The sequence below is a fragment of the Oryzias latipes genome, chromosome 1 (genome assembly GCF_053564925.1).
Source record: "Oryzias latipes strain Hd-rR chromosome 1, Olatipes_Hd-rR_3.1".
Taxonomy (NCBI): Eukaryota; Metazoa; Chordata; class Actinopteri; order Beloniformes; family Adrianichthyidae; genus Oryzias; species Oryzias latipes.
In genome coordinates this window covers 41,653,803-41,663,007 of record NC_136237.1, presented here as the reverse complement: position 1 = coordinate 41,663,007, position 9,205 = coordinate 41,653,803, and the positions used below count along the sequence as shown (strand labels likewise).

The 9,205-nt window shown below is 40.6% G+C and overlaps 1 protein-coding gene across 2 annotated transcripts; it reads left to right on the top strand.

The window, feature by feature from the left end:
* Positions 1-544: 544 nt before the first annotated feature.
* LOC110015796 (B-cell receptor CD22-like) lies at positions 545-8,722 on the top strand. Of its 2 annotated transcripts, XM_023957762.2 has the most exons (10): positions 545-782; positions 1,932-2,255; positions 2,341-2,538; positions 5,043-5,297; positions 5,383-5,637; positions 5,722-5,979; positions 7,548-7,629; positions 7,718-7,772; positions 8,118-8,332; positions 8,414-8,722. In XM_023957762.2, the coding sequence occupies exons 2-9, from the start codon at positions 2,135-2,137 to the stop codon at positions 8,292-8,294; spliced, it is 1,401 nt and encodes a 466-aa protein (XP_023813530.1). In that variant the 5' UTR covers positions 545-782; positions 1,932-2,134; the 3' UTR covers positions 8,295-8,332; positions 8,414-8,722. The 2 variants fall into 2 exon arrangements, with proteins under 2 accessions (XP_023813530.1, XP_078804306.1); XM_078948180.1 differs by lacking the exon at positions 545-782 and having other exon boundaries at positions 1,938-2,255.
* Positions 8,723-9,205: the final 483 nt, after the last annotated feature.

Below are 9,205 nucleotides of genomic sequence, written 5' to 3'. Positions count from 1 at the left end.
GAACTTGGTCCAGGAGAACCTTGTGATGACCCTGATTAATGGTATTAGGTAGTTTTCCAAGACATAACCTTCTGTCCAACAATACAGCAGAGAGAACAGTCCAAACCAAATTTTAAATCAGCCTGACCCATCTTTAGATCTGAAGAGACGCCATACCAATAACAGCCACTAGGGGCATTCCAGCTCAGTCAATGCAGGAACATTAGGTTGGAACAGTTTCCATGGTGATTGGTGAAATCTGTCACACATGACCTCGTTCAGCTGAACTAACTCTTGAACTCACCTCTCCCGCTTCTACCTGGAGAGGTGGTCAAATTGAAGCTGGATGAAGCTGGAGTTCATGATGATGAAACACCGTTTACAGGAGTCAGAGAACAGAGTTAAATGTGGAATCTGGGTTTTACTCATGGGTTATCCATTTAGTCTAAGATCTTTTATTTTATTTTTTTAATTTCTTAATTCTGTTTGGAACAACGTTTTGGTTTGTGTGTCATGTTATCCAGAATTAAGGGTTTAACGTTAACTGTTTCTGATTTTCTGTATTTTTCCAGATCTCCAAGTGCAGAGTCAAACAATTGAGGAGTGCTGGTTTAGTCAATGTGCATGGTTTGACATTTTGTGCAAAAGCAGTTGTGTTCTTCCTCATTCTTCCTACGTGTGGTACAAAAATGGTGAAATAATCACGGATGGATCAGAACAAAAGTACTCAGCTTACATTTACGCTGGAGACAGTGTTTCCTGTGCTGTAAGAGGACACGAGTCTTTCCACTCTCCTGTTGTGTGTAAGTTCACGTACAGTAACTTACTAAGCAGATTATGTTAAACTCATATTCAAAAATTCAAATTCAACTTTATTTGTATAGCACTGGTCCTGCTACACAGCATTTCAAAGTGCTTTCCATAATAAAATAAATAATAGTAAAATAAAAAATAGTAGTTACAATAGCAAAGATCATTAAAAAAACCAACACACACATAAAAACCCAGCACATATGCATCCCACAAGAACAATAAAAATAAATCGAATATATTGTTAATGAAATTTATACAATCAAGAGTGTCAAACCTTTGAATCAGCTTGGGCCTGAACCACAAAAATGCATCAAATTATTGTTTTTTTTACACCCCCCTAATTACAATCTTGACAGGTGAGGCACAGCCTCACCTGTCAAGATTGTCAAGACTTGTCTTCATTTAATAACATTAAAGCACCAGAATATGAAGTTGGAAAAATACCAGAAATTGTTACTGGGGGTCAAATGAAATGTGTCCTGAACACATCTGTATACTTTAATTTGTTTACTGTATTTATGAATAATTTATACACAAGAAGAGTGTTCTATCCATGTCTATAAAATAAATATTCTATGTAGGACAAATATGTTCTTGTGTGGATTTTATAAGCTGTTAGCTGCTGTTGGATGAATGGTGAAATACTCAGTTCTTGCAATTGTAAATCTGACTCCAGAGGAGTCAGGGCCTTACCAGCCATCAGCCTCACTGCACGTCACTGGATTGCACTTCAGTTCATATATGGGTTAGGGCAGGGGAGCCAATACTTTTGGTAATATAGTGCACCTGTAGCTAAATGTTCTGTGCCAGTTCACAATCAAACACAAATGCATTTTAAATGGAGACAAAGTTCTCATGACATATAATGTTTCTTCACAAGTCTTACAGTCTGATCAAATAAAACGTTTTTTTTTTTTTTTAACAAAATACTACCGTACTTCTTTACAATGAAACAAACGAAAAACTTGGACTTATTGTTAGTAAGTTATTGGTAGTGTGTTTACTGATCCGACCCCTTTAGATAAAACCAGTTAGGTCTCTGAACCAAAATGATTACAACACCCCTGATTTTATTCAAAAACAGAAAGTTAGTGAAATTAAAAGGTTGTTGTATTAAATGAATGACATTTGTTTTCCAGGTGTTTATGGGAGTTCATGCAACAAAGTGTCTTACACTGAAAGAAGCATCTGTGCCTTCAGAGGATCAACAGTGACCATTTCTTGTTCTTTTCAAAGTGAAAGCTCAGATTCATTAGAATCCTGGTTCAGTGTTCGTGGTCAGCAGCACTACTACCAGAACACTGGAGGACATGATTCATCTGAAAATCGGTTTCAAGTAAAAATGTATCGAGATCAATCAAGTCTGACCATCAGTGACCTGACAGACAGTGATGCAGATGAGTATCGGTGTAAAACAACATGGTGGGGCAGAGATTTCCCTGGAACAACTCTCACTGTTGTTGGTACAGATGAACACAAACCTGTCACCTACATTTTAGTTACAGTTGTCAAAGTACAGTTTTTCCATGACATTCTTTGTGTTGTCAGATCCTCGTATGCAGGTGATCCGGTCTGGACAGGAACTGGTTTGTCACAGCAGCTGCTTTCCTCTGCATCACCTTTCCTTCGTGTGGTTCATGAATGGACAGGAAGTTCAGGGAGAAACTTCTTCTTATTACAGAAAACCTGTTTCTCCTGAAGCCTCCTACTCCTGTTCTTACCAGGGTCACCGCTTACCTGAAGTCTGTAAGTCAATGTCAACAGTGTCTTCTGTCATCGCCTCTGTCAAAAGCAGTTTGTTTATCATCATATAGACTTTGATCTTAAAAATCACATAAAGAAATCATGATTCACAGTTCCTTTAAAGTTATTTAATGAAATCAATACTGTTGGACTGACAGGGAATTTTGAAAAAATGATGACGGATATCCGAAACCTTTCTTATCTTTTTCTCTGACAAAAACAAATATAAATATTGTATGTTTTGGACAATAAGTTTCTCTGGAGTATTAGTTGCAGTAGCAAAAAAGATGCATACTAAAGAAGAATATATACAGTGCTTTGCGAAAGTATTCGCCCCCTTGAACCTTTCAACCTTTTGCCACATTTCAGGCTGCAAACATAAAGATATAAAACTGTAATTTTTTGAAAAGAATGAAAAAAAAGTGGGACACAGTCATGAAGTTGAGCAAAATGTATTGGATATTTCAAACTTGTTTAACGAATGAACGAATTATTGTTGTTGTTGTTCTTAATTTCATTTTTTGTAGTATTTTATTTATTTATTTATTTAGCCTGGCGTGTGGGGACCCTGTTAGCCGAGACGGTGGCCGGGCGTGCAATGCTGGGGGGTCGGCTGGCTGGAGGGGGTTACTGTGTAGTGTCGGGGGCAGGGGCAACCAGAAAAATGTGTGTTTGTGAGAGAGTGGATGGGTGGGGACAGGCCTGGGGGCTACCTCGCCAGTCCCCTCTGGGGCTCACCCTCCCTTTTGCAGAGTGGGAAGGACAGTGGAGGGGGATTAGGGAGGAGGGGTTGAGGAATGTGTTGGGTGAGGGGGGGCTGTAGAGGGTACTGTAGTGTGGGCTCGCCTATACCTCCCGGTGCCGAAGGGGCCCCTGTACGGGGGACTCCTCTTACCTGTGAAATGTTATGCCTTCCTCCTTCGTGGACTCATTTCTCTGATTTTGGCAGTTGAAACCCGCAAAATGAAGTGGTATTTTGCAAAAAATGTGTTCACATGCATGCACTGCAGCAGTGACTTGACCTCACCAAGATGGCGGTGCTCTCCTCCCATGAGGAATCACGTGATGTCTCCTCTAGTGATTTAACTCATTGGTCCCGTCATTAGGGGTGCTCCTGGTCCGGGGTTTCTCCTGGTCTGGCTAACCCACAGTGTATCAAAGGACAGATATATTCAGCTTCTCTTAGTGTCAGAATTTCACGTTTGTATGTAATATTTGTCTTTGCATAAATTGCGGAGAACAATTTCCCCATTGTGGGATAAATAAAGTCAATTTGAAAAAAAAAAAAAAAAACCATGGCACTTTCTCCCCCTCCCTCTTTATTTATTTTTCTTCAACCCCCGCCCACCCCACCCACACACAAACACACAGACTTTCCCCCTCTTCCTCCCCTTTAATAAAAATAATATGTAAATGTACAAAATGTAACAAATAAATAAAAAATAGAAAAAACAAAACCACCCTGATTTACACCCTGGCTATCCAAAGATTCATAACCCCTTTTTGTAATAGTAAAATCTGTCCAAAACAAAAGGGCTTCAGCTCTCATCTGTTTGCTCAGTTGTTGGACAGAACAAGTAAAAAAGTAAATTAAACAAACAAACACTCTTTGACGTAACTCTAAACTGTTTACATGATAAACGTGAATCAGATGAATCTGAGGTGAAGAAAAGCGAATTTTCAAATTGACACTATATCAATATACGACACATTAAGTTAGTCATGTGTTGCAAAGAAGTGCAAAGCTCATTTTCTCTGCTTCAAAGTATACTAGAATTACGTTAATTGTGTAACTAGTTGTAGTTATAATAATTCAAAGAATGTCAACACTTGAGCTAAAGCTCCAGTGTTAAATGATTAATCCTGAATTTAACTTTGATTAGTTTCATCAGAAAACTTGAAATATCTCATTAAAAATTAATTCTGATTATTATGTTTAAATTATCTAAAATCTGAACCATTCAGACATCGATCAGTTTTCATGTTAACCGGCTTGAAGGGAAATGGTGGCGAGTTTAGGTTGGATCAGGGGAATCCAAGTCTTGATTGACAATAAATCATCAAAGAGTTCAGCAGAAAATAGTGCAAGAATAGCTGGAAAACAGGAGGTTGATGGAACTACCGGACAAGGGTTGGGCTGCATGGCTCAGAGGAACTGTGGAAGCAGACGGGAAGTTGGCCTGATCACTCCAGAAATCAAAATCAGAATGCAGTTTTTCTTGAATGATTCAAGTAAACCAGATGCTGCAGGAGAAGAAGGAGCCTGAAGAACTGAGGACCACCAAGCAGCAGTTAACATAGAGACAGAGTCTATAACAAAGTGTTTAAAGCTGCTTGATTCTCATCTTTGAGTGACATGTTACTTTTTAGTTGTATATCTCTTTACATGCATGTGTGTTTGCACACGGATGGATGTTCTCAGATGCTCCAAAAGCTCCAGCAGTACAGATGTTTCCCTCTGGTTTATTGTCTGTGAACCTTCATGAGCTTCATTTTTTGTCTTCCAGATGCTCCAAAGTCCGTTTCTGTATCCATGAGTCTGACTGAGATTATGGAGGGCAGTTCAGTGACTCTGACCTGCAGCTGTGATGCTAACCCAGCAGCTAAATTCAGGTGGTACAAAAACAACCAAACTCTGCTCCTTGAGGATCAAAGTCTGATCCTCAGGTCCGTCCAGCGTTCTGACTCCAGAAAATTCCACTGTGTAGCTGAGAATAAACTTGGAGAAGCAGCATCTGACTATGTCTTCATAAATGTGGAATGTGAGTCCAACAAAGGAACCAGAATAAATCTTCAGATCTTTGTGATGTTTGACCTTCAGTAAATTACTTGAATTTTTATGTCCAGATCCTCCAGAAACCTCCTCTGTGTCTGTGAGTCCCTCTGCTGAGGTCCTGGAGGGCAGTTCAGTGACTCTGACCTGCAGCAGTGATGCTAACCCAGCAGCTAACTACACCTGGTTCAAAGACAACAGACCTCTGCTTTCAGAAGACAAAGTTCATTTCTCCTCCATCAGGTCTGAACACTCAGGAAATTACAGCTGCAAGTCTGAGAACAAACATGGACAAAGCAGCTCGACCCCTCTGCTCCTGGATGTTCAGTGTAAGTTTAGACTCTGGTTTAGAGATTTAGGTTTTCTTTGACTGAGGGTTTCTAGAAATTCATGTTTTTTGTTTTAAATCTCAGATCCTCCCAGGATTCCCTCAGTGAGTGTCTTTGGTAAAATCTCTAAGGGCAGTTCAGTGACTCTGACCTGCAGCAGTGACGCTAACCCAGCAGCTAACTTCTCCTGGTTCAAGAAGGATGAAGACTCACCAAAAGCATCTGGACCAAACTGGACCATCAGTGATTTAAGAGCTGAACACAGTGGCTTTTATTACTGTGAAGCAGAGAACAGAAGAGGAAGTCTGAACTCCAGTTTACATCTGATTGAAGCAGAAACAGGTTGGTTCTTTCAAAAATGTGTGTCTGCTGACGTAATCTCTGCAAATGACAACATCCTTAATCCATATAAGGCCTTAGTTCCAAGTGTCCTTACAGGTGAATAAGATAAGATAAGATAAAGATACTTTATTGATCCCAGCTTGGGAAATTGGGTTTTTGCAGCGTCGGCATTAGGCTCAAGATACAAACATACAGACAATAGACGACAACAGAGAACCAACACAATCAATCAGAAAGAAACATCTGTGAAAAAGAACAGTTGTATTGCGTGCCACATCAGGAGAGAAAAACAGACAGACCATAAATGAGTTTATCTATTGCACATGGATGAAAAGTTATAGAGTCCAATGGAGTGAGGTATGAAAGATCTCCTAAAGCGGTTGGTGTGACAGCGAAGTTGCCTTAGCCTATTGGAGAAGGAGCTCTGCTGACCATCCAGTACAGGATGGAGAGGATGCTCAGTATTATCCATGATGGATAAGACCTTATTTAAAGTCCTCCTCTCCATCACAGATTCAAATGTGTCCATTTTACAACCGATTACGGAGCCAGCTCTTCGGATCAGTTTGTTCAGTCTATTACTGTCCCTAGCAGATATGCTGCCCCCCCAGCAGACCACTGAGAAGAACAGAGTGCTAGCCACAACAGACTGGTAAAAGGACCTTAGCCTCCTCAGGAAATGGAGTCTGCTGCTGGCCTTCTTATACACAGCGGTGCTGTTGCTCTTCCAGCTTAGTCTGTTGTCAATGGTTACTTCCAAGTACATGTGCTCCTCTACCTCTGCCACATCTCTGCCAAAGATGCTGAGAGGCTGGGAAGCTGGTGGTTTCTTCCTGAAGTCCATCGTCATCTCTCTGGTCTTCTCCACATTGAGCAGCAGGTGGTTTGCTCTGGCCCATCTCACAAATTTATCCACAAGATCCCTGTACTCCTCCTCCCGCACACCATTAATGCAGCAGATAACCGCGGAGTCATCAGAAAATTTCTGAATATGGAATGACTCTGAGTTGTACCGGAAGTAACTGGTGTACAAAGTGAACAGGAAGGGAGGGAGCACAGTTCCCTGTGGGGCCCCCACACTGCTTGTCACCACGTCAGACAGGACACCGCCCAACCAGACAAACTGCGGCCTGTCTGACAAGTAGTCAATGATCCAGGAGACCAAGCCACCGTCCACACCCATCTGCTGCAGCTTCTTACCCAGTAACCAGGGCTGGATGGTGTTGAACGCACTGGAAAAATCAAAGAATGTGACCCTCACAGGCTGTCTGTGGAAGAACGTTCAGACCTGTACAGAGCACACAGGTGGCCCAAATATATCAAGGTCGTAGACCGCTTGGTCAACCCATAGAGAAAATGTTAATGCAGATTTTACTACAGACATGCCGCAGGCAACAGGTCATAGTGAGCACTTATACACCCTGTGGGGGTAAGTAAGGGTCTGGTAGGCGAGATTCAGGTGTGTCACAGATTTCTCATTTTTTAACCCCCAAATCCTGCACCTGTATGGGGTCAACAACCCTGTTCATGTGACTTTAGGTTTTCAGAGTTTAATTTTGTCTTTCCAGATTCATGGAAATCAGCAGCAACTGCAAAGACCATAATTGCTGTTTTGTTGTTTGTCTTTCTCCCTGCCTTTCTTTGGATCAGGTAAAGAACTATTTAGTACCTGTTTGGACTGAAGTTTACATTCATGCGTCTTTTAATGACTTTGTCCTTTTTTGACCGTCAAAACCAGAAAAAACAGGCGTGTCACAGAGCAGCGGGAGAAGAGAGCTGCCAACAGAACTCAGGTAAAAAAGGTTAGCTTTGTCTTTGTGAGGCGTCCTTCAGTCAGACAGCATCCACCAGAGAGCCCACAAATACAGATGTGCAACTCATCTCTATTTGTCTGCATGCAGCAGAAGCTAGAGATGAACAAACATTAACATCATATGAAGTAGCAGGTCCTTAAGGGAATATCTAAAATAATGTATGCTTTAAAAAAAGGCTCATTGAACCATGTTTATTTCCCAGTAAAAGAGGTTTGAAGGGATTCTGATTTAAAATAGATGATTTCACAGCAAACAGCCTCATGAAGATGAGAGTTGAAGTCCAGGTGGGGAAGGTGTGAGTTTGTGGATCTTCTCGTCCTGCAGCTCAACACGAGTCCAGACATCAACAGTCCATCTGCAGAAACAGAAGCAGCAGAAGAGCAGCTTGAGCTTCATTACAGCAGCATCCATTTCTCTAAGAACCAGGAGGAATGTCTGTACTCCAACATCAGGAGAAATCCCAAACCCAGACAGAGACCAGAGGACAACTCTGTTGAATAATCTGCAGTTGGATTCAAGAAATCTGCTGAAGCTAAAAAGTGAGCAACTTGCATGACAACCAAGTTTATTTTCTTTAGAAACTGGCAAATTAATTAAACTTTATTTACTTTTTCTTACAGAACAACAGAAGCTGAACATTCAGAGGATTTTGCTCTTTACAGCACCGTCAACAAAGTCTCATCCTGATGAAGGAAAATCAGATTTACCTTCACCTTCTGCTGTTATTGACATGTTTGCTTTAGTTTAGTTCAACAATTCTCAAAATAAGGAAATTTCTTGGAGAAGACAGAAAAAAATATATAGAAATTGATGCAAGAAGATTCTCAGCTTGGTCACTTTTTCTCTTGAATGATTCATGAAAAACACAACAATGTGACATAAGCAGCAGAACCAACTGTTTTTTTTAATAAAATTATTTTCAGTTAAAATTGTTTTCATGGTTTTTTGGGGGGGTTTCTTTTAATTAAGTCTTTAGAAATAGAAACATCTGCCATTATTGTTTTGCCGGCTTGGTCATTATTGCACAGACGAGAGGCACTAGAGTTCCTGCATTGCTGTTAATTTGGTTTTCTTTTCTTCAGACTTTACTCTGCATCAACATCGTAGAACTAGCAAACATAAGTAATGAATAACTATAGCACATGAATTACATACCTTCACACAAATAATGCACAAAAGAATACACCCCGGCATGCCAACCCCGTGCCACAGTTGGCATGCCTGCCCTAGGTTGCCGCCTCCTGACATTTCCATTTACCATTAAAAGTACACATAATTAGTTCATTATAAGGAGAACATGATTCTTATTCTGGTGTGACAGTACCTCCATTTCACTGTACTTTGTACAAAGTATGCAAAGAGAATAAAGACTTATTTTAAGTTTACACTTGTCAATATTTTGTGGTTTGCCG

Excerpts from the sequence above, each read along its gene's own strand:
- LOC110015796 (XM_023957762.2), top strand. The coding sequence starts at position 2,135 with ATGTATCGAGATCAATCAAGTCTGACCATCAGTGACCTGACAGACAGT. Across the intron at positions 2,539-5,042 it reads TCACCGCTTACCTGAAGTCT|ATGCTCCAAAGTCCGTTTCT; the intron begins GTAAGTCAATGT and ends TTTGTCTTCCAG. Across the intron at positions 5,298-5,382 it reads TGTCTTCATAAATGTGGAAT|ATCCTCCAGAAACCTCCTCT; the intron begins GTGAGTCCAACA and ends TTTTATGTCCAG.